Here is a 25,215-nt window from a genome sequence, read left to right as displayed (position 1 = left end):
AATACCGCTGTAGTACCGATTTTGGAACGCCGATCAATCTCTTATACATGTACGCACACACCTATACGATACGTTCGTTTCTCTGTACGTTCAATTTTCATCAAAATTCATCAAAACGATCAGTTTCGTTAGAAAGAAGAAAAATATATACCTCATAGTAACGACGACGTGTAGGTTGTTGCGCACTGTCTTCACGTAGACGGAAAACAGGTTACTTCTATTGATTTGTAGGCCAGCTTCCTGCACCTGGCCACGCATCGAATGAAAAATCTTTTCCATTTCATCCGCCTTGTAGATATTTGGTACGTCACCGTTGTTTAGCACGCTGTTCAAGTCCTCTAGCATCGAATCGTCTTTTATCTGAACGACGGAGCGAACAAATCTTTTCTCCTTTCTTTATCCTTATCGACCGTCGATACCGTCTTAACTCGACCTCTTAAAAACTAAACTTAAAAACTAAAAGAAAAATTTCGCCTGCTAACGACTACTTTCACAGGGTCGAAACAGGAAGAAGCGAACGATTACCATTAATAATACATTGCCAAGCTTTTACCTTCTTCTCAAACACGCGTACTATTTATCGAACGGATAACGATCGATCGCGAGGGAAGCTCGTCGATTCGAACGGATAACAAACAGAAAATTGAAAGAACGAAGCAACGATTATCGCGATATCGCGTCTCCGTACCCTGGAAATTGCTATCTCGCTCGCATCGATCGATCGATCGATCGATAATACGAAGAATGCGCCTGTTACGCATCGTATTATATGAATTTCAATTATATTCGATAATATTCAAAACTGACAATATAATCATAATCTACCTGTGTGTCAGAAAATAAGAAGACGATACATTGGTTCTGTACACCGGCCTTCGTCATTGAATTTTTAATATCGTCGCGCCAATCGCTCGACGTGTAAGCGCTGCTCAGCTCTATTTGAAAACAAGCGTAATCTTGCATGTTCGAGGCTAGTCTCGTTAAGCTCTGTCGTCCTAAATAAGGATAACGATGCCACGTTCAGAAAGATCGCGATAATACGAAGAAGCGTTCCTCGTCGATCGACCAAAATTAAGTTATCAAAAGACCTAAGAACTCTGGTAAAAAGCTGGATTACGTATAAAAAGCAAGACTATACCGTAAAGCGTCACGCAAGCTTTTTCAAGCCAACCAAGTTTCTCGATATTTTATCGATCGTTCCAAGAGTTTCCTCTTTCACAGCCGTCGTTTAACGCCTTTAACGATCGTACGCTCGGCTACGTCGTTACCACGATTTCTACCTTCTACGCGATCTGCGTGCGTTGGTCGGCGTAAAGAGACGGTAGAAATAAAAATAGAGAAAAATTTGACGAGCAACGCTAGCAAACTTCGTGAACGATCGTGCGAAACATTTTCTCTACGTCACCCGATCCTCCCATTCCCAGGAGCAGAGCGTTTCCTCGAGGCTGTCGCAGGATTCGATTGATTCTGCAGATATGATCCATAGCGTCCTGGAACAGTACCAGCTTCATGGGTGTCGTTGTCGAAGCATTGTAATCTTCCAAGAATTCCTCCAATACGTGTTCCATCTACGAGCAATATCGGTAACTCGTAACATAAGCAGTGCACAGATCTGCCAATAGATTCGTTATCTATTTTGCTATCGTATTCGAACGAGAAGAAGAAACGATTCTAGGGTCTATCCGAACCACTTGTTCGTTGCGACGGACGCGAACCTTCGCCGTGGATGATTCGCGTTATCGCTTCAATATCGATAAACACTTGCCTTCTTCCGATCGGTTATTTCATCGTACTGTTTGCTGGTCCCAACAAAGTCGCCGAAAAATAACGTTACATCGCCGACGATTTCACTGGGATCGCACCGAAACTCTCTGCTCATCGTATTTCGTAAGAGGTCGTCGAACCATTTTCGGTCTTGGTCGTTCACCAAACGATCGCTGAACACTCGTACATTCTCGTGGTACCAGAGTAACAATAGTTTTTCTCGACGCTGGATAAAATCGTTTGTTTTACTTAATCGTGATTAACCTATATCAGCTTTTATCAGGATTATTGCATCGACGAACGTAGATACGTTTCCTACAGTTACAGGCCGTCCCTCTCGTCAACGTTCGTAACATCGCGCAGAAAGAAACGCGCATTTTCCATAACCGTATTTTCTTCGTTGCAATAATCTGTTAAATTTACAAACGGTGTGAAAGCGATAGAAGGAAAGATACTCGTCCAGGCTTTACCAACCTCTATTTTTCCCGGATTCATCATCAGCATTCCTTGGAACACTTTACCGAGATCGCGAACGTTATAGGTATAATGAGACTTGTGAGGCGTCGGCAGCAACTGCTTGCATATAACGGTATATAAATCCAACGTCGAGTTCACAAAAGTGTCCAACATGTGTGCAAAGTGCGGCGTCGCGGACAGCCAGGCGTTTAAAATCGTTCCAAAGATGTGTCTCTAGCGTAAAATTTATTATTCCGCTTATTCTTTGCGCTTTAAAATTCGTTACTCGAACCAAGATCTTGGCTTAGCTCAAAAACTTTCGCACGTTTATTTGTTTGTAAATTACGAGATAGATGGTTGCCTAAAATCCGAACTACTCGCGGCGACGAACGCGGCGACAACACGTGGCCAACGAAAAACATTAAAACAACGAACGGACTTGGTCGATTTTTCCAAGTTTCGTCCCTCTAGTTCGATGATCCTTCTTCGATACGTCTAACGGACGGATCTCTGTAACAATGGACTTTGGAAATTTTCTTCCCCTGTAACGCAACGCGTGGTATGATATTTTGTAACGCGTATTTGCCAACCTAATCCCAATCGTGGCAAATAAGGAGCAACGCGTAAAACTTGAAAGGATCGGCAACAGGATACGCGACGACTCCTCCTCCTATATATATATATATATATATATATATATATATATATATATATGATACGACTATCATATATATATATATGATGATAGTCGTAGTTGGACGTTAATTCGCTCGCTAGTCGTTTCTCGTTGCTGTTGTGTCGCACGAGCTACCCGTTCGGAAACGCCGCACGGAGATTTTCCACATTCTCATCGAGAACAGTTGCATACCTGACACGAATGGAAGTGTACACTCTCCGAATGGAAGGTAACGCGTGCCCGTGTCGACCTTGCCCGATCTAACCAATTTAAAATGTACACCAGGGGAAGAAACAGATTCGAACGGGGACCGACGGTTATGGCCACTCGTTACTAGCGAAATCGGTGATCAAGATAAATTATGGCAGGCAGTGGCACGACTTACGACGACTAATTGCAGCGAGTACGAGGGAGAGAACAAATAGAGGCAGGCACCGGCGATACTTTGTCTCTTTCACGAGCTACGATTATTCCTTGTGGGCGTGGATCGACGACTCGATGGAATAAAACCGGATAAACGTCGAGGAAAATGAACGCGACTCGGCTGTGGTGGAAGTTACCCGTGGAAGTCAGCCATCGGCGTTTAAGGGGTTTCACGCACCTAGCCACTTGGGGTGGCTGTATCGAAAAATCGATTTTACGCTCGCTTTTGTTCCAACGTACGATTGTAACGGTCGAACAACGCCAGGAAAATTCCTATTTCCAATAGAATCTTCGTTCGTCCGATTAATCGAAATCCCGTTAATCGAAAGCGTAACAGGCTACCGAGACGTTAAAACTTTAAACGCCAAACACTCGGCGACATTAATCGTTCTCCGTCTGGTCTGGTTTCTTAATTACTTTCCGGCAGGTCTATGTGACGGTCACTGCGATCGTCGCGCCTCGCTCTCGTTAACCGGCGTTGAAAAGCGTCGTTCAAGTATTACCTTAGCGTCGTCTTCCATTTCCGGGAATGCAATGAAATGAAAGTGTCGCAACAGTCTGTCGGTTATTGGATTTCTACCGCCACCGGGCGGTCCCATCGCACCGACGAAATTGACATCCTCTATCCGGCTGAACGAACCGATCTCCTTCCGGTCGTACCATCCTGAAATATTTTCATTCCTGCGGCTCGATTCCCGTAAGGATAGAACGCGGTAAAAGTAGAAAGCGCTCGTTTCGCGGAAAAAGAACGGGTAAATTACGTTACAAACGAATTACCCCGAAAGTCCATGAATTGTCGCAGCAATTCGATAGGAGGCTGAGCACCGTACGTGTCAAGAGCAGGCATGTTCAAATCGTCGATGAAGAAGATTTGCTGTCGAAGCAACGGTGGCCCGTACACGTCTTTACGCCTTTTCGTCAATTTTTCGTCGATCAAATCCTTTTCACCGCAACCACCAAATAATCTTTATCTCGCCATTTTGAATTTCGAACGAAAGAACCCCGCTATTTCCCGTCGGAACGTACGACCTATCCCATACCTGAGTCTGATTCGCGCTAGTTCTGGCAGAGAAGGTGATAAAGTCGCAAATAAACTTTTTCGGCATGTTCCTCGAAAGTTTCGCCGTTACGGTCAGGGTCTTTCCACTTCCGGTTGGCCCGACGCACAGAGCGTTCGAGTTGTTGATCAACAGATAGCCGATCAGAGTCGCGCTTCTTACGCTGTCCATCGTCGGTATTTCCATGTCTATTATCACGATCGTGACGAAATAATTACATTTTATCTTTTATATTACATCTTTGTTTTACTACGTCTCGCTGTTTACCGGCAAACTTCATCTCTGGCGTGATGTTGATCGCAGCCACGTCGTCCAACCATTTGTACCACCTCGGTGCGACTGGTTCTTGGCCGTCGATCGGATCGGTAAAGCCTCCGTCGTGCAATCTACGGCGGAGAATTGCCATTGAAAGGGAGAGAACGAGGCAAAGGGAAAAGAACGGTCGATTCGATAAAGATGTACACCTGTAATCGAACACCAAACCATCGTCGGGAAACGGCAAAGGATGGCGATTGTCTCTTTGCACTTTTCTCGTCCACTCGTTGAATATCAAACGACTGTTATAGTCGCTGGTCGCTCCAAGACTCCAGACTGCAGCGAAAGCTGCCCAAGGCGACAGCAGACCGGCTGCAACGATACTACTATTGTCATCTCGAAAGTCGTGACCGGCTTTCGCGCGATAAACCCGATAAACCCGATAAACCCGATAAACCCGACAAACCTGATAAACGTGATTAATTATCGCAAGATTAATCTACTTTCGTCGTTACATGTTCGTCCTGGTGGTGGTAATTATGTTCCCTCGTAATTTATCTTTTCCAGCCACGAGAGGTTCCAAGGTTACCGATTTCGTAACGCTTAATCCTACGCCAGCCAACTTTCCTATCGTTCGCTATAAAGATTTATCAAGCTTATCGCGCCTGCTTTCTCACAGAATATCTAATAGGTGGCGTAGGGATTCCGGAAATGAAAATATCTCGTCCCGCTACTTTCCACAAAATCGAACGAAATCAGACACGTAACGCGAGCAAATAACGTCGCTCGTTGCGATTACAAATGCTCGTTTAAAATATAGTTGCTCGATATCGATCGTCGTATCGTCGATAGTTACGACGAGCCAAAATTTCGATCATAATCTAATACGGTTATAGCGACAAACGGTAATAGGAAAAGTCGTATATACGCGATAGAACAAACTTTTCGCGACTGTTAAACGTTTAAATGTCATCAACATGCTGACTGAGATTGCTGATTTCAACGAAGGTTTCGTTGGAATCGTACGGAAGGCGGAAGCGTATCTCTGGTTCCCTTAGCAGAAACAATAACGCGATAAACGCATCCCTGGCATTTACGCGACAAAGAAAACAACATACGATAAAAAGGTTTCAAAACGTTAAATGCGTTTTTGCCGCGTTTCCGCGTATTTATGCGATGCTAACGCCGATTGCGAGCGATCGGGTTTCTCGTTACATTGGTAACAGTCTCGTAGGGGTGGTCGCGTTAGTAGCATCGTAGCGTGCAACGGTAGACGCAACGTACGTACAATGTGTTATATGGCAGATAGTAGTCGAGTCGACGAATGACACGTCACAGATGGTGGCAAACTAACGACTATCCTACGGTTCTACGCTCTTCGACGCTAAATTAACGCAATTTAGAAAATGCTAGAAATGATCAAAATTTCAAGGGAATTCTTACGGATAAGTTGTTGGAAATTGGCACTCGGTGGAGGTTTCCCGTCTCGACCAGCCATCGGACCAATCCGAAAGTTCATCAAGTTTATGTAGGACTGTACCATCCCGGAATCGACGGTGTTTACGATTTCTCGCAGATCGTTGCGTAGAACTTTCAGCCCGGGAAACAAAAACTGTCTGGTTAATTCGGCGATTTCGTCCACGTATTCCCACATATTCTGTAATTATGCAGTTACGCCCCAGCTACAACCTACGTAAGTTTCAATCGGTTGTTTTGTAATTTTGCTTATCCGTAAAGCGCTTACTTTCGGCAACCGTTTTAACCAGCAATTAACCAGGGGATCGAGACCTAAACCTTCCGGTTCCAGATACACCATGCCGCATCTGACCATCAGAGTAAAGGTTAAAATCGTCCAATTATCACCGCTACGCGACTAACCAGCTAGTTTTTGCTTTTACGCATTTTTTACCCATTTTATACGCTTTCCTTTTTTTTACGCATTTATACACGATAGGCAGGCACGTTGCTTTATCGCAGCACGATTTTCAGCAATTACGGTCTCTAAGTATAAATGCAAACATAAATGTACAACGAAACTAAATGTAAATCTAAATACGAATATAAATATGCTGTTTCTTTCTTTCTTTCTTTCTTCCTTCCTTTCTTTCTTTCCTTCTTTCTTCCTTTCGTTCGTTCGTTCGTTCGCGTTGAGCGACGCTCAACGTCCGAAATACGAATCCGAATCTACGTTCGGATTAGTATATTCCTTTCTCCGTATTCGTCTATAGCTAAGGGTTTAGGGATGGTTTGGCGCGTAATAAAAGAATTGTTAGTCAACCTAACAAGAGGTTAGGATTTACATCGATTATTCGATTCTATCAACGATCCATCGATGAATTGTTTTGCAAATTAACCTTGAAACCGTAGCCGGCGAAGCGACCCTCAGGTCAGCTACTTCGAACATCATCGTCATCGTAGGCAGGATCTTCATTATTTCACCGGAGGTTAGACAAAGTTTCTTATTGTCGTCCAACACGGTATTCATGTTCTCGATCCACAGCGCATCGACGGGTCCGTCGAAAACGTACCAACGTTTGTTCGAATCGTCCGCGGCTATTCCAGCTCTGAGCAACGTCGAGAAAATTCCATCGGTCCTAAGAAAATTCATTTCCTTTTAGTTTTCTCGACTGTAAGCGCGACTTTCGAGCGGTAACGACTTTTACGGCAGCGGCACGCTGAACATTTGAACGTAAAGCATGGCACGCACGGAAAGAAGTTTGTTTGCATTGCGACGCAATTTCCGCCTGTTTGTTCAAGCTCGAACAACCCCGCGGCAGACGACCATCTCCATTGTTTGTTTAAAATAAAAAAAATCATGTTGCGTGATCCGCTTACTCGCCGAATATATGTCCGATTCTCTGAAATCGCGTTTTCACGCAAGAGAAATACCACACGTTTCGCGACAAACGCGGTACCGCGAAATTAATTCTTTCGATGAATTTCACATTTTTACGAAATTGTCTCTAAACTAGTCGCACGATCGGTTACACGACGAGAAATATCATTCACATTGGCATTCGGAAAACTTAAGTAAAAGTAAAGTTTGTCGTTTGTCGAGCAAACGTTTGGTATAATACAGCGTCGAAATAATCGATAATACGAAAAGGTTAATAATATTTGTAGAGAATATACGCGTATCGTATATTTGTTCGATATTCCGCCTTGCCAAGAGCGATATTTCTTTGACACGCGCGATACAGCTCTCAAAGAGGCGGGAAATTTTGTTCGATCCGTTATCCCGGTTTCACTCGCCATTCGCTCACCATTCACGCGTGTCAAGATCGTATTCGCCGTACAGCTGACCCATCGTAATTGATTTTGGATTCAACACGTGCGTGATCACAGTCGCGAATGGTTTACCGCTTGGCTGTAGCTGTCCCTTCAGTTTCGTGCATGCTTCCTTCAGGACCTCGTAGCACTGCGACAAAACGTATTCGAATAGCGTTATTCGTTAAAAGCGCGTTAGCGTTAAAGCGTTAAAAAAAAAGAAAAAATCTATCGATTAATTTCGTCGTTTCGTTATCGCGTTACTTTCTCGCGTTATTCAGAGCAGCGCAGCTGCTCAAAGAAGGAAAATATTTCATTTAATTAAAGACGCAAGCGGCTGCAACAAGGCGTAACGAAACGAACCAAGATACGCTTCTTTCTCCACTTCCACTATATTACATCTCTTTTCTATTATATCGACGAGTTGCTTATTCCACCGCGTACGTAGAGAACCAAGTCCTTAAACGATCAGACCCAGAAAAAATTATAAATAATAAAAAGCTATTTTATACATAGCGATGAAGAAATGGAACAGCAAATAATAATGAAAATAATCGATAATAATAATAATACAGTTTAAAATAAATAAATATACAGTAGGTATAAGTACGTCAAGATACGCACGTTGTATAAGGATTCTTATAGGTGGCCCCGTCCAATTGAAAACAGCGTAGCATTTCGCAAACTGCACGGTCCGGTTTAATTAAGTTCGAAACGAGTCAGACCTTGATATAGGCAAATACGGGAAAATTGCGCAAAATGTCTGGTCGAAGATGCATAGGATTTATAGGAAGGAGAAAGTATCTTCGCTGGTAATTTCCAGCGAAAAGAGGATTCCGTGTGTTAAGCTACGCGATCAAGTTGTAACAATCCCTACAAGTAACGACCTTACACGGTCCATTTGATACGAAACGAGGAAGCGCGTGACGATCCGCTTTATCAAATTTCCCATATTGCAATGGGAAAACTTTCGAATCGAGAGAGAGAGAGAGAGAGAGAGAGAGAGAGAGAGAGAGAGACAGTAGTCTGGTTGCTTCGTTGCGCGTCGACTCGTTTCACTGCAAGTTAGTACGTTATGATACGCGTATACTACTTTGCCAGATGTCGCCTATCGCTCAGCGAGACGTAATTTTCGTTTCGTACGAGTTGGTCGATCTGCCGTAAGATATACGCATTTACGTCGGTATCGAGGTTGAAAGTGGTCGCACCTGTGACAATTTGCTTGCAAAGCCTGAAATCCCGTGCAATTTTTAGGTTTTAGGTTTTCAAAGACATTTCGCGGCACGATACAAAGCGTATCCACGACCGATAGAAGGCAAGCCAAGGCCGGAGAACGCGTGAATCGCGCCAACGAACGGATGTCGCGCGTCGCGTCGTCGCGTCGTCCAACGGCCCCCCGAGAGAGCTTGCGAAGCGCATGCGAGGGAATTCGATGGGCGGCAAACTCGTCGAAACCGTGAATCGTGTTTCCAGTTTATCCGACGTCGTTTCTCGCTGCACGACGCTCCGATACCGCCGCTTCCGTCGACCGTTTCTCTCCGAAATACATCGCGCCACATGAAAGAGCTAGATTACTTCGTTCAACCATATAATTGCCATTAATTTAACCACGTTCTAAAACAAAAAGAAAAAAGAGAAAAAAAGAAAAAAAAAAAAAGAAAAGAACAAAACCGTATTTCAGTGATTTCGAGGCAAACGAAAGATCTCAGTCTTCTTGTCATACTTGTAATATAACGATATACAGAATTTGTACGTTCGATCGGAAATCTACGTGTAATTTAAAATCAAATTCTGCTTCTATCGGTGATAGATTTAAACAGCAACGGTTTCGATCAAGCACACAACGAAACAAGCAAGCGAATGAAAAATATTGTTATCAAACAGCCGAACGTTTGCTCGTACTCGTCGATCCAATGGTAAAAAACGATACACGGTAGGTAAAAGTAGCGCGATCAACATCGACGAAATCGAGATTGATCTGCGACAGATCCGATCGAGTCGTTGAACGTTCGATTCGCGTATCCTAACGGCGTACGAACGGCCACGTCATACATCGCGTCGAGATCGACCACCGTCTCGAATTATTAAAATATCGCGGACAAAATGACAGGATCCAGGATCCAGACGCTATCCTAACCTTGGTGAATCGAACGACGCGTTAGATCCTCCATGTGTACGGAAATGAAGCAAAACCGTTTTTTTTCCTTTTTTCGAATTTCTATCGACACGCTTGCTGGAACGTTGTCGAAATTCGTACGAACCAAGATGATTACGGCGCGTTCAACGTTTGATAAAACGCCGCAGGAAACTCTCAGAGAATAGGGGGAAAATATCCGCAACTTTGAAACTACTTTCACGGAAAAAAAGAAAAAGAAGGAAAAGAAGAAAAGTATATATTCCGATGAAATTTTCGCAACCGTGTGCGAATATCCCGGACGACGGATAATATCGCAAAGTGGAATTTACACGAAGCTGCGATCGGTTAGGTTCGTGGATGATCCGAAAGTCGATCTGCGATCTTTCTCAACGAGAAGAATTGGAACTGGAGCTGCTGGCTCGGGAAAGAAGAGAAACAAGCATCGCAACGGAAAAGTTGACCCACGAGACCGGAATAACGCGGAAACAACTTGGCTGGGAAAAAAGGAATTCCATGTCTGTTGGCGATAAACGTTGGAAAGCGGGCCGAACATGTCCGTTCGGAGTAAAAAGCGCAACGCGTAAAATAGAAAAGCAGAAAAAAGACGAAACGCTGAAAGAAAGGAAACTGGCGCTGCTCGGCCAGCGTTCCTACAAACTTGCGAATTTTCGCGTTCAACGGCGCATCGCTCGAACAGAGAAAGCCGTCGCTGTTGACTCTCGAGAGATTTCGTCGGATACGAAGACAGTTTCCGGGCAGGCTATCCGATCGATACTCGTCCTTCAGTTGCATTCCATTTTCAGGTATTCGCGCATCCAGCGGCGCGATCGCGTTTATCTTACCATTCCACGGAAACTGACTCGATCGTCGAACGACGACTCGGACTCGCTGGAATTCATCGAGCGACACGCGTATTCCGATCGCACCGGCCATCGTTTTCCGTGCTGTGTAACGCACGGAAACGAAAGTTACGCTCTATTTTATGGTAATTAGATACAGGCCGAGATAAGGTTTTGGTAGGCCGCTTGAAAAAGTACGCAGCGTGGTATACGGAGGGCGTCTTGGAACGAACTATTTTCGTGACTACTTGGTCCGCTCGTCGAGAGACTTTGAAAGGCGAACACGCTGAAACGCCACAGACCTCGAAGAACCTTTCGGACCAGACCACCGATCTTTCTTCTACGATCTAGATCCAAATTACCAGAGGTTACCTCGCGGCCACTTTCAAACATTCCGCGATATCGAGACGAAGATCCCTCGGTGAAATTCCGAGACGGTTATTTCCCATCGGCGAACTCCGAATTTGCGGGCCGTTGGTCGGCTAATTACTCGCTAAAACTCGCTGTCCGTGTTAATTGGAACGATCGAGAGACCAGTCGCGGTATCCGGCAATACAATGGCAGACAGTTGGCCAGTTTGGTGAAATAATTGAAAGATTTCGGAGATCTAAGAATACCAAAGTAAATCGATCCGTGCCACACGTACACGCCACCAGTTAGAAACATTCCGTGTTTATTGACATTGTGTGGGATTTAAATCTACAAACGAAACGAGAGGGATATTTTTTTTTCAACAGCTAGTTGGAAACACTTGTCACTCGTTGGCGAGTTGGAAACGTTCTGAACCGAATTTACCTCCACACGAGTGGACAGATATTTATAATATTTCCTACTTTTACGAACAAGCAAACGAACGGCCGTCGAGAGAATGGACGAAGAATTCGAGGAATTTCAGGAAACATTAAACGTTACTAAAAACCATCGATCGATCGATATCTGAGAAGAACTTGAACCAACAAGTTTAAGAACCACCTTATATTCCTTATATTCGAAATTGTACGATCCGTTGTCGTCCGAATCGTACGATCAAAGTACACCTACTTTAGGAGTGTAAACACCTGAAACAATTCAAGGGCCTTCGATTCTTTCTGCCCCAGATTCCGTTATTACGCGAATCGTCTCCATAAACTATAAATCTTTCTCGTTGGATTTACCTTATCGTCGTGCAACATCGTGACATAGTACTCGCGCAAAAACGATGGTAAGGATGATAACTAAAAAAGTAACCAAAGTAATGTCTCACGCGGACATAGCGCTCTGGATGGTATTCTGAACTTACGTTGAATCTGTCGGCAAGCTGGATAATTCATTGGTTAGACGCGATCGTTGTTGGTATTTCGTTCGACCGATAAAAATTTCGAGTCGGTCGACGAGCGAAATTTTTAAAACGACGAACCGATAACGGAGAGAAGGGATCGTCCGATCTTGCGATCGACAGCAGGGCAGGACGAATTAACGACGACCCGAGGAACTTTGCCGCTTCGGAGACGCTTTTTGGAAAATCGGTGTTGCGAAAATCGGTCGAGCAAAGATCGCGAGTGAAAATAGAAAATGGAAATCGATGCCGCTTCCATTCTTTCGTAGAGAATCTCTCGAGGCAAAGCGGCGCGTTTTATGGGAAATAAGAGAGGAAAGAGATACAGCAAAGAGAAGGAAACATGTTGTCGGTCGCGTCCACGTACAATCTACGTACGAGATGCGGCGTTCAGGACTCCTCGAGCGTAGACGTATCTGCGCGTTCCCGACGGTCCGCCGCCCCAACCACGTGGGTCAATTTGACGCATTACGGTTACAGAAACAGAAGCTTCGAACCAAGCCTAGATTTCGAGGAGAAACCGATCGAAGCTTGTCACGCTTTATACTTTCTGCTGGATTTCTTTCATCAGTACTACATTCCCTCCATCATTTTGCTGGGCTTGGTGGGCAATCTGTTGTCCTGCGTCGTCTTTCTAAACACGCATCTGAGAATACGAAGCTCCAGCTATTACCTGGCCGCCCTGGCCACCGCTGACTTTGGCTTCTTAGTCACTTTGCTTTTAGTTTGGTTGAACAACACGCTAGGATGGAAGGTGTTCAATAAGGAGGGCTGGTGCGAAACTTTGGTCTATGTGAGCGCCGTCTGCAGCTCTTTGAGCGTCTGGTTGATCGTCGCGTTCACGGTGGAGAGATTCATAGCTATTCAGTACCCTCTACACAGACCTCATATATGCACTATAGCCAGGGCAAAGACCATCGTGCTGGTGTTGGTGATTTTGGCTTTGGCCAGTCATTCCTACTCCTTTGTCACGGCTGGTGTGATCAACAGGGACGGCGAAGATTATTGCGATCTGAAGGTCGAATACCTGGAGACGATGAAGATAATCAGCATAATCGACAGCATCGCCAGTCTGATCGCGCCGCTCGTACTTATCATCGTCATGAACACTATGATCATGAGAAACTTGTTGAGGTTCAGCAGGCGATTCAAGCAGTCTTCCACCACGTCCACGGACTGCCCGAGCAGAGAACAGTCGGACATCAATCTGAATCAGATTCCGGTGAGTGAAAATTCGTCGTTCGATCGAAACTGATCGTCCGACAAACGAGAACGATTATCGAGATTAGGCTGCCGGGATTCGATTCAGCGTCACATACCGCGATTACGCGACAACGTTCTAAGAAAATCTTCGATCGCTAACTATATCCATGGTAAATTAGGTTTCCATCGTACGTCGTACGTACGCGCAGGTCGTCTCCACTAACCGTAGCGTCGTTTGATCCGGGCAAACTTGAACGTTAATACGAAATCGATGCTGAACGTTTAAACATCGATAATTATCGGTCACACGTACGAACGTAACTACGCGACCGTCGCTGCGTACATCTAACCAAGTATCTAAGTTTGGGTTTCACCAGGCTGTTGTCGATCGCGTTCTAACATTTATCCATATCGGTTTCATCCTTTTCCATCCGATTGCGAACATTTATCTGATCGTAAGAACGCACCATCATTTTGCTTTTCATTGGAACGCTCATCAATCGTACAAAATTATTCTTAATATCGTCCATCTCAACGCACACTCGTTACTTCGTTCGTTGTTGTTGCTTGTTGCTTCGACCGTTCGATTTCAATTCGATCCAAACCTGTTTTATATTATTCGTAATAGGAGAGTCAAAGAGAACCGGTTCTATTCTAGAACAGTCGGCGAGAAACAACGATAGTTCGACCAACCTGCAGACTGTAACGATCGAAATATACTGGAAACGTCGTCCTAAGCGTTCTGAACCTTTCGACGGCTTTCGAGTCTGTGCGTTGGCACGGACGTTGCGTCGTTACCATTCTCGACGTAGTTCTCTTTCCAAAAAGCTTTCCAAAAAGCTTTCCAAAAAGCTTTCCAAAAAGCTTTCCAAAAAGTTCGATCGAACAAAGAATCACGCGAGTACGGAGAAATATTAAATTTACATTTAAAATGATACGTAGGTATATTGGAATCGTGTCAGTTTTTCGCCCGTAAAAGTGCCAGAGCTTGGTTAACTTTCCTTTTCCAGAGAAACGTTCGACACGCGCTCGTGTATTTCCAGCGACTAGCGACGAATCGTAACGAAACGGGAAAAAAGGCGACGCCCTCTCATCTCGTTCAAAGATTCGACGGTTAATGGACGTCGCTATTTTCAATGCACGCCGTCTTCACGCTTGGCTTCAGTCTCGTAACTGGACTATATTTTTGTTTTTCTTGCGTGCAAGACAAACATCGACGGTGAAATGCACGCTTAGAAGCGTCTCCCTCGGGCTCCGCTTGTTTTTCGAAAGAAACTCAAACGTTCGAGTTATTTTTTCTAATCCGGCACGATGATGTTCGAATAATGTGGTTCGCTAACCTAAACGTTTCCTGTGGATTAAGTGTTCCGACCGAAGACATTTATTTGGACACATAAAATGCCAATCGGATCAGAGGATCGCGCGTACAAAGAGGCAGTAATATATTACGCGGTAGCGACGATAGGCGCCAACATGGACCGGCTGTCTCAACTCGATTTTGTCCTTCTTCACACAAATGTGTTTTCAATCGCTTAGAACCTAACGAATAGACATACATCTTTCTCTTAAATTTCCTCGATCCTTACGAAGCTTTTGCTTCCCCTACCTTTCGCAGTAAGGTAGCGATTAGCAGACATCTATATGTATCTAATCCTAGACGTTAACGCGACTTTTTATTATCGTTAACGAACAGTTGGTTAAAACCGTATCGTCCCATTTCATAGGATGTTTCACGGGCAAAGCGTATTTTAGAAAATCCACACGGATCAAACGGCACACGATACGCCTATTTAAACGCTATCGTCAACGCTGCAATTTTTTCCCCATGGCATTTTCCTTCCCGGATTTCCTTTGCTGTTTCTTTCGTTTAAAAATACGTACTTGACGCGTTCTTCGTTCCAGCCATCTATGCATGCCAATTTATCTGTCCACGGAAAACATAAATCGAATCGCGGCAAATCATATCGGTTCGATCTGACAACGCGGCTAACAACGACTAAAAACAGAGAAACTCGTTATAACTTTGCAACGAGAAAACCAACGCAAACGTCAAGTTTCGCAATAGCGTATAGCCGGAAAAATTAGATTGGTTCAAGTCTATGAACTTTCGATAAATCGTCGCGTCGCTACACGCAAAACGTTGTTCCGGATTGCCGCGTCTCTAAAGGACGCTACTTCAACGTTATGTAAACTTCCAGATAGTCTGCCGCGTTTCAGTAATTTAGATTTAACACGCGTGACTGAACACGTGTACATACGCGCGAACGAACGTATCACGAATTCCGAAAATAGTGGCTTGTAAAAACGTTTGCGACAGAACAGCGTTTCTAACGTTCGTTCGATTTGAATCTACCAATTTACAGCTACGTCTACTAAATCGGATCGATCGCGTACAACATATACGAATAACCCCGTAAGAGTCCAGAAGCGTTGCCAAGCGTTAGGTAGCTGCCGAGTAGGTAAACGTATCTTTCGTCCGTTTTTCCTCCACTTTCATCCGTTCGAAGGCACATCTAGCCAATACGATACGATTATTTAACGCTACGTGATTCACGATTCGATACGCGAGATATTGCGTGTAATTAAAATATATCTATAAATGTGTATTCGTGTCACGCATCGTGTATAAGCGAAATTTTATCTATCTTTAGCCGTTATAAATGTACAACATGGTTGGGTCGCGCGGCCAACTCTGCTGTACACGCGCCATCGCGGAGCGCCAAACGAATAATAACAAAGAATCTTGCGTGGACGTAATCCGGCAACAGAGTGTGACAAAGCCGAGAGAGTAGCGTGCACTTGATTCAACGTCCAACGATACTTTGTTATTGCAATGGAACGGAAAGGAGGAGACGGAAAAACAGATACGGAAAAGAGGAAGAATACGCGGTTCGTTCTGGACCTAGTAACGCGCGTAGCAGCAAAGCGCATGGCTGACAAAGCAGCGCGTAACTTGCAATTAGATTCAGGGACGCAACGGAGGGCAAATAAAAAGACGTATTTGCGATGAAAGGGTGGTAACTGGGCCGGCTAGACGAGCATTTTATGACAATTCCACGTTGATTCGCATCTCTTTACCGACGAGTGCGGAAAGACTGGCACAGCGGTATCTACTTTGGCCTAAGTATAGATCCGCTATAAATCAAATCTTTTTATCTTTTCCGCGTATATAAGAGGAAACGTCAATTTAGACGATTTATCTAGCGTACGGTAGTTGCATATTCCACCTGAGCTCTGCTATGCGTATTCTGTTTCTCGTTGAAATTTCAAACGTTTCATTTTGCCGAAGCATCGACTAGCAGCCATGAATTCAGCGTTTCGTATTTTCTCGGAAATTTATATAAAAAACAATTCTCTTCGATACGGTTAGCTAAACATGGCGCAACTTGATACCATTCGAGCCAGAAACGCTACAGACTTTCCACGCCAACTATATTTCTCGCTATGTCCAACGTACGCAAAAACCGTGCGTATACGTACACGTGTACGTATCGCGTATGTGTGAGTGTGTGTGTGTGTGTGTGTGTGTGTGTATTGGAGAAAAGGATCGAGGATTTAGGAGAGCAGACGAATGGAAAATCAAACTTTGAAAAGAAGAACTTTTTCAAAAGGTAAAAGAATGGAAAAATGAGAGACGTAGCGTTCTTCGTAGAGTGGCGGGTTTTCCAACTAATTAGGTCGTAATGATAGGAACGAAGAAAAACGATCATACGGAGGCATAAAATACTAGAGCGCTTTTTCCGCCTGTCCGCTCGGACATAAGCGTTCGAAATTTAATCGATCAATCGGATCGTCGCTTTTGCTTATTATACACCGCTACAAGCGATATTTCAAGGTACACGCGCTTACACAGCTGGAGTTAAATTACGAGTCGGATCGATCGTAATAACTGTTTCTAGGTGATTTAAATATACGTACGATATCACTGCAAGTGGAATTAAAGAGTCGCGAAAGACGTTCCGACACGGAATCATCGGCGCCGCGCGAAACGCAACGACGATCGATCACCGATGCGAAACAGAATGGAATAATTGCTTCTCGAGATCTCGTTGATTTTTTCCCCTCTCTGCTCTCGCCTTCCTGTGGACGATGGTAACCGCGAATCAGCTATTTTCGATCAACGTATAAATATCTTCGGCTTACGTAACCGTCGCCATTCATCTTTGCAGAGTTTTCGATCGCTCGGCTATGATACGTCAACCTTTGGCTCCGTGACCGGATCGAAACGTCCTTTCGTACAACGAACCACGCTGTGACGATCGTTCGAAGATGCGAATCGATCGTTGGCTTCCAGCGAATTCGAATCGCTCGCATCTCTACGGATATTCTCTGTTTCGATATTCGTTCGTCAATTTGTCTTTTATAATAGTTCATTTGTCTTCGACGGTAGAACAAATCGATGGTAGGTGGATGCATGGGGGCGGGAACGGTCTCGGATGAATCGTTGAACGATTTTATTCTTCGCGCACTGATATTTGTTCGAACGCGACAGCCTCTTTTCATCCTACCTCCGCCAATGTCGCAATAAATCTGTCATTGGCAGAGAATTATCGAGTGCTTGTCGATAAATAAACGGGGCGTAGCCACGTGACTCGCATTATTACACAGAGATGAAAAAACCGTCGACGACGAAACGAAATTGCTTTTTCGAAAACTGATAATTAATCGCGTTCTTAAACGCGTTAACCTCGTCGACGTTACCTCGAATATCAAAACTTTCCTTCGACCGGAGACATCGTGGCGCGGTCACGGTACGCGCCTTCTTTCTTCCATATTCAAAGGCTTGAAAAGATATTAAACAACGCTATACAAAGTATTACAGGCGTACGCGACCCGTTAAATTTGAAACTCACAGAATCGGTAATTTCGCGTTAATCGCATCAATTATCCGACTACCGACTTTATCGTTACGTTAAAGCACGTAATATATTTTGTATTACGCGAACGTAACGTAGAATTAAAGAATCGTATCGAGCGTTTTGCTGTATCACTTGACAGAATAATCGAAATGAAAGGAACGAAGCGAATAGTTTGGGACGTGTGACGCACAATGTATCAAGATCAAGACGACGACCGCTCGTACGTTGCACGAGTACTTGCAATTACAACACCGTCTTATCGAACCTGAAGCAAAGCTAACTCGACGATCCGAACGACGATGCTACACGTACCACGTATGTGTATGTGTATGCGTACGCGTACGTTTCGTAGCAACTTTGTCGGCGATTAAATCGTATCTAACCGTATTTAACCGTATTTAGGTTACATCGGACTCTCGCGTTTAACAGCTGCACGATTGCAAATGAAATTACAGCGTGACAATAGGTCGGAAACGTGGACTGTTTAACGATTGGCCAACGACGAGTTTGTCGATCGACCAACCGACCAAAATCTATCGAACGATAAAAACTTGGGAGAATGAGAGCAACGGCCGTCAGGAAACGTTCGAACGTGCTGGCAAACAACGATCTCAGTTGACACTTTGTTAAATGGAAATCGAGAAACTGGCAGGAGCGTCGATCATTGAGATCGACGTATTACGCGACGGTCTAGCATGCGAATATAATGTTATCGTAACGAGACGACAAATGGAATCAATTGGACGACAGAGGCGCGACGTCGCGTGAAGTAGCGTAAAGTCGCGTCAGGTCGCGACGACCGTGTGCATCTTCATCGTGGATATTGTATTCCGTGCAATTTCGTTCCCCGCAAAGCCAATTTAAGCCATCGAGGCGAAATTCGTTGAAAAAGGAAAAGAAAAAGAGCGCTTTTCTAGAACGTGGTTCGTTGTCAAGCGCAAGGAACAGCAAGTTGTATTCGCGTGTGTCGTATCGCTGGTATTACGAAAACTCGACGAATACAGTTTTCTACTCGATCTGTTTTCCTCTTCGAGCTTTCGTTCGTCGATCGAAATCTGCCCGCCTATTTCGCAATGACCATTCGAGAGAAAGAATTTAACCGTGATGTTCGAATCGATTCGTAAAAGTACAAGTATCGTCGAATCGCTCGCCTAATTAATTTCGTTTCAAAGAAAAAATATCCGTAAAGCTTTCGGGTTGCTTCGATCGCCTTCGCGTTTTATTAATCGTAACGATTCCCTTTCCTTCAACGGATAGGTATCCGTTATCGAAATTTTAGTTCGCCGCCTCTAACGAAACACGCTCTCGGCATGGGGAAAATCGTACGAGGTGCCGAGGGTATAGCACTGAAATCTACGGTATTCATTAACGGCGCCACTACGGGAATTATAATTTACGGCCCCCTGCTATATTCCGTTCGACGCAGTGTCACGCCTGCAACTCCTTATTCTCTTATCATAAATTATTCAAATATTCTGCGTTTCCAGGGTCACCCGATATATAACGGCTCACTTTATCAACGCCACGCGCCGCTCTAGTCCAAGTGGGACGATGATCGAATCACGTATACTCGATACCCACACACTCTCGCAATCGATATTACCATGAAATCTGCATAAAGCTGGCTGATTTCACACTTTGCGTGCGCTTTTCCGTCGACTCTACCAACGATATCGCTTTTTTTTAACGAGGTGCCTCTTTCGATAGACCGTGACCCGATAAGAGAGAGAAAGAGAGAGAGAGAGAGAGAGAGAGAGAGAGAAAAGAAGGAAAAAAAAAGAGGAGAAGGTGTTTGATCACGTTGGACGAATTTTGCTCGTTCCACGGTTGCGAGACTCGTACGTTTCGCGGCACTGAATTATTCATTCTATCGTTCAACCTTACGAATCTGTTCTGGATTAACCGATCGAAGAAACCAACTCTTTTCCATTTTTTTTTTTTTTTTTTTTTTTCTTCCCGAAAGAATCGATTATATCGCGATACACGACTAAATGGCCGAGCGAAAAATCGCAACGAAACCGTTCGACGATTAATAAATACGATGTAACGAGGAATGAATTTGCGAAAGCGATACTCGTTACGATAAGCGATAAAACGCAAAGGGGAAGAAAAGCTGTTATAAGAAGCGGGGCTCTGTCACGAGAAACTCTCTTCGACGCTTTACTCTCTCCTCGCGTTTACATCTTTATTTTTTACCCTAATTGAAATTCTTCGTTCGAATCAAGCCCCCGTTTCATATTTTTGCAAATATTCGTTTTAGACGGTTAAAGATAGGATACTGTTTAATCGAACGACGCCATTTTCCGAACGATTCGCAAAGATCGAACGCGATGCTCGTTCTTCCTCCGATCGATACGCAAACTCTGCTTTATACAGATTTATACGCTAGACGCGTAAGCGGTGAGTTGTGTCGTAACTCGACGATGATTGTCGTTTTCTCGGACAAAACCGATTTTCTTTGCCGATTCTACAGCTGCAAATTTTTCACGTCGAATAATCGACGATGAAAAATCAGCGAGTAACGAGCGCTTTCCTTACTCTCTTTCTTTTTTTTCTCTCTCTCCTTTTTTTATTTAATAATTTCAATTCACAATTTGTCCAATTTGGACATTACTCTTGAAAATAACAAAAAGACAGCTCTCTAACAACAGAAACAACCTCACGAGATAACCGTTTGTTCTCCTTAATTAAAATGTTGTACAAAGACACGAGACTGTGACTTCTATGTTGGATCGTTTTCGCTGAAAATGCGACTCTTTTCTTTTCTACGATAGCAGGAAAATGCAGATCCGCCGGGAACGCACAATTTTCAGCCAAACGCTCCTTCCTCTCCTTCGCATTCTCCTTCATTCCTGCTAGTCGACGAGGCGATCGAGTCCATTCTTGCGATTCATCGTGATCGGGTGTAAATAACTTGGACGAGCCGCGTTAACCTACATTCTGCTCCCATCGCTCGACTCGTTCGCGCGATATCGATATGCCCGTCGAACTTGCAAATTGTTGCTCGCGCTCGGAAACGACGCGTTTGCTGTTTCAACCGATACGATGCCACTTTTATCCATAGCGTATTAACAGCCAACGTTCGAATCTATGTACGTAACAGTTGCAAAGATAATTCATCCTGCTTTATTTCGTACTTTTTCTTCTTTGTAGTCGTGCAAAGCTGTATCGTATCCGTATTTGAAACGGACTCGAAATAGAAAATGAATTTAACCGCGAATCATGCATACACCCTAAAATATCAGCATAAAATACAGCATAGAATGGAATCGAGTTCTCGGCTGATGACTATTCTCGCTCGAGATTAAACCGAAACTTAACCGAAACCGATTGGCAAAACGATTTTATATATAATATATATGGATACAGCTCCGAGATAAATAAATTCGCGTTCTGATCAAGAGTTTGCCAACAAATTTACGTCGGCCGTACCTTTGACGCAAATACCGTCATTAGTCGTAAACATTTATCGTTTAATCCAAAGCAAGGATAAGTTTTTCTCATCGTATCGTTCACCAGACAAAACAGCATTTAAGGTGATTATGATAGATGAGACACGCGTATCGCTTATTAGAGGATCGCGGTTAAATAACGCGTTCGTGACCAGCATGGGAAACGATACGGTAGCCCCCCTAACCGTCCCGATAATAAGCAGGATAACGTTTCAAGAAACTGATATCGTGGCTGAAAAATTATTGGCTTCCCGTGGACCTTTATTGCCAGCAGGTTATCTCTCGTCGTAGCGATGTCGCGTCGCTTAATCGAATCGACTTTCTCCGCCATATCGTCGCTCGTTAATTCACGTGTACACGCCGGCGCAGCTCTAATTTCACTTTTCGCCTTTTTAAACCTACGAACAGTCGCGTTAGTGGAATCGCTGTTGTTGGTAAAGTTGTTCGTCGGTTTTCAGAGTGCCGGCAGCAGCAACAACGGCGCTGGCGGCATTAATCTGGGACCAGTGGTCGGAGGCCGACGGCCACCTTCGCAGCAATCGTTTCACTCGTCCAAGAACAACCATTCTCATCATTCTCGGCATCAAACCACGTCCGCGCCGTCATCAACCCCACGAAACGCTTGTCAGTTACCCGAAATAGCAACTCGCTGTATACGTAAGTACACATACGTGTATCCTTTGTGTCTACCCATGTACAGATACGTAGAAAGCCAAGCATCTAAAACAGGCCAAACCACACGGTCGAATAACTCGCCTATTCTGTGCGAACTCTCGAGCCAAGTCCGTGAAACGAAACTCGTCTCGCGGTGTACGAAATTGGACGTCGATGTCGATGTCGATGTCGATGTCGACGTCGACGTCGACGTCGATGTTAATCGTCCGATCTGGTTCGATTTCCTATTAAACGTCGTTAGTTCTGACTCTCCTAGGTCCGCTTCAAACGCAACTGGTGGTTTCATCGAGCGCGTTAATAATTCAGTTTTATAGAAATCCGAGGGAAGAATCTTTAAGATGGATGCCGCTTCTTTTTCTTTGTCTCCTCGTTTCTTTCAACGAGATTAACCGAGATGAAAGTTCGTCGGACGAAGCGAGGTTCGTTAAAAAAGCGTAGTAAGCAAAATTTAGTCGAGCATATCGGTAATTCGTTTGACGTTTTCATCGCTTTGGTGTTGTTATCGCGGAAAGCAACGGACTAGATGATTAGCGTAAAGCGAAACGCAACGAGAACGAATCGGCATGGCACCGTAACGTTTCGTTAGAGCGACGAAAGGTTGGATCGTCAAATTGGTCGGCCAAATTACCGACCGAACTACTGCCGGACGCTTTCAAGCCTCTATTCTTCTCGTAGTCTCGCAGTCTCCGTACATGGATTCTGTTGAGGCGAGGGTAGCTTACTCGTTCGAAAGTTACGGATAGCGCCTATTCGACGTTTCGAGCGTGCGAAAAGGTCGTACGAATATCCTACCTTAGGATAAAATCCAAAACACGACGAAACAACAACCGCGCGTCTTATCTCCACCGTACCTTATGATTTTAATCAAACTGCTTCGCTTTCGCGTCGCATTTCCAGAAAAAAAAGGAAGAATGAAAAAAAAGAAGGAAAAGTTAATCCCACCTTAATCGCTACGTACAGGAAAGTTGGGCGATTCGCGCAAACAGAAGGCGAAACGAAAAGTCGAGTTATTCGAACGTCGCTGCGGAAATTGCCGGCCGCTCGCACCGTACTTGCAATACTTTTTCTTTCTCTGTTGCAGATATTAGATCGTCCTCGAGGAATCTCGTGTCAACGAGGAATCAACAGAGCATCACGAAAATGTTGCTTCTCATCAGCACCGTTTTCATTCTTCTCAATTTGCCGAGGTAAACGGTCATTTATCAGTATATTCGATACGTTGATTTAACATCTTTGATATCTTTGATATCTCGGTGAGAGCAATAACGTGTTCCCAGCGACGACCACCGACGACCCACGATGAACGTTTTCTGTGCAATAAATACAAATTCGTTGCGACAATCTGGCAACTTTGATTTACCAGCAAGCAAACTCTCGTTTTCCAGCTACGTGATCCGATTGTGCGTATTCTTCTTCACGCTGGCCCGCAAGAACACACCCGACCTGCTCTGGTGTTTGCAGCAGTTCTTCATGCTTCTCTATTACACAAACTTCAGCATCAATTTCTTATTGTACGCAATGTGCGGCATCACGTTTAGGCGTTGTCTGCAACAGTTGCTGCGCAAGATACTGAAAACCATGACCAGGTACCATTGCAACCTACGACGATACATATAGGAGCGACGGAAACGTTTTCGAGCAAATCCAAGTATACAACCACGGCGATCCCAATAGCGTCGCGCGACGCGCACGGCCATTATCTTCGTCCGTTTCTCTCTCGCTCTCGTTGTTTCGTCGTCGTCGTCGTCGTCGTCGTCGTCGTCGTCGTCGTCGTCGTCGTCTTCGTAGCGCCGTTCGATTCGACTATTCACCATCGGTTTATTACTTCGACGAGCAAAACAACGCGTGTAACGCTTGAACCGCTTTGTTCCGCTGTCGAAGGTAGTAAGCGTGAAAAGTCTGAGAAACGTTTGTGGCTACGTTGTTCGATCGTGTAATCGGGAAATGAAAATAGAAAATATTTATCGCGTTAGCGCGACGACGATTTACGAGTTTTACGACGATTACGGATTGATCGACTATGGACTGACAGACACGCGTTTTCATCTTTGCAAGATCTTTCGAAATTTCGAGTAAATGGCCGATCCTCGATAAAGGAGATTATACGCGATTATACGCGAATATACGCGATTATACGCGATTACCGGTGGTTTAAACAAGTTAAAGGCCATTCTATTAGTCATAATGGCCTATACAGGCGAGTACGTATCTCGCGTACATATCCTATTCTATCCTATTGGAAACGGGATAAAAGGATATTATATCAAAAGCAAAAGGATAAACTTGCAATTTTCAACGACCTCGACACCTCGGTTTAATACGCACGTATCTAGCATAGCATCCATCTCGGAACGTTGCATGGAAAAATTCGCAGACTCGGTGTAAAATTCGTTATTTCTATGTGTCGACATCTACTTGTATCGTGGAAACTACGTATTGATTATAGAAATTAGACAAATTATACGAAACTACGCGTGTATCGTTACGCTTTGTCAGTGCTCCGACGTTCGATCAAATTTCCCACTTGGAACGTTCGACCGAATTATCTACATAAGTAAACGATAAATGTCTCAACGTCTTCTAAACGTGTCTTCGTTTAAATTATAAATTATTTGTCTCGCACCGCTCAACAACCTCGTAAAATACCTAATTACCTAATTACCTACTGATTACATAATTACCTAATTACCGATAGAGTAAAACTCGGCGTAATCGATACGTGAACGCGTCGAGTCGGGTTATTAAACAGAAAGATTACTCCAATATAATCGATCGTTCGGTAGGTAATTGGAGAGAAAAAGCTTCGTAAACATTATTATTGCGAACAACGTCGATG

General features: G+C 44.2%; 2 protein-coding genes across 2 annotated transcripts in view; one reads left to right on the top strand and one right to left on the bottom strand.

Annotated features, from left to right (window-relative positions):
- Positions 1-25,215, bottom strand: part of LOC122568415 (dynein axonemal heavy chain 1-like) — a 55,650-nt gene that overhangs the window by 14,210 nt on the left and 16,225 nt on the right. Inside the window, exons 23-36 of the mRNA XM_043728114.1 lie at positions 7,896-8,050; positions 6,987-7,226; positions 6,377-6,455; positions 6,136-6,289; positions 4,842-5,046; positions 4,645-4,763; positions 4,360-4,565; positions 4,097-4,259; positions 3,823-3,983; positions 2,239-2,454; positions 1,766-1,990; positions 1,406-1,568; positions 826-995; positions 152-360 (exon numbers count right to left, since the gene is read on the bottom strand). Coding sequence (XP_043584049.1) covers positions 152-360; positions 826-995; positions 1,406-1,568; positions 1,766-1,990; positions 2,239-2,454; positions 3,823-3,983; positions 4,097-4,259; positions 4,360-4,565; positions 4,645-4,763; positions 4,842-5,046; positions 6,136-6,289; positions 6,377-6,455; positions 6,987-7,226; positions 7,896-8,050 — 2,465 coding nt within the window. The remainder of the gene's footprint in view (positions 1-151; positions 361-825; positions 996-1,405; positions 1,569-1,765; positions 1,991-2,238; positions 2,455-3,822; positions 3,984-4,096; positions 4,260-4,359; positions 4,566-4,644; positions 4,764-4,841; positions 5,047-6,135; positions 6,290-6,376; positions 6,456-6,986; positions 7,227-7,895; positions 8,051-25,215) is intronic.
- On the top strand, positions 9,398-24,222 carry LOC122568398 (thyrotropin-releasing hormone receptor-like). The gene is made up of 4 exons (XM_043728098.1): positions 9,398-13,412; positions 22,163-22,361; positions 23,461-23,566; positions 23,765-24,222. Exons 1-4 carry the CDS (start codon positions 12,534-12,536, stop codon positions 23,994-23,996), a joined length of 1,416 nt encoding a protein of 471 aa, XP_043584033.1. The 5' UTR covers positions 9,398-12,533; the 3' UTR covers positions 23,997-24,222.

This window comes from Bombus pyrosoma, linkage group LG6 (assembly GCF_014825855.1).
Source record: "Bombus pyrosoma isolate SC7728 linkage group LG6, ASM1482585v1, whole genome shotgun sequence".
NCBI lineage: Eukaryota > Metazoa > Arthropoda > Insecta > Hymenoptera > Apidae > Bombus > Bombus pyrosoma.
The sequence above is the reverse complement of the archived record's forward strand: the minus strand, read 5'-3'. Positions and strand labels throughout refer to the sequence as shown.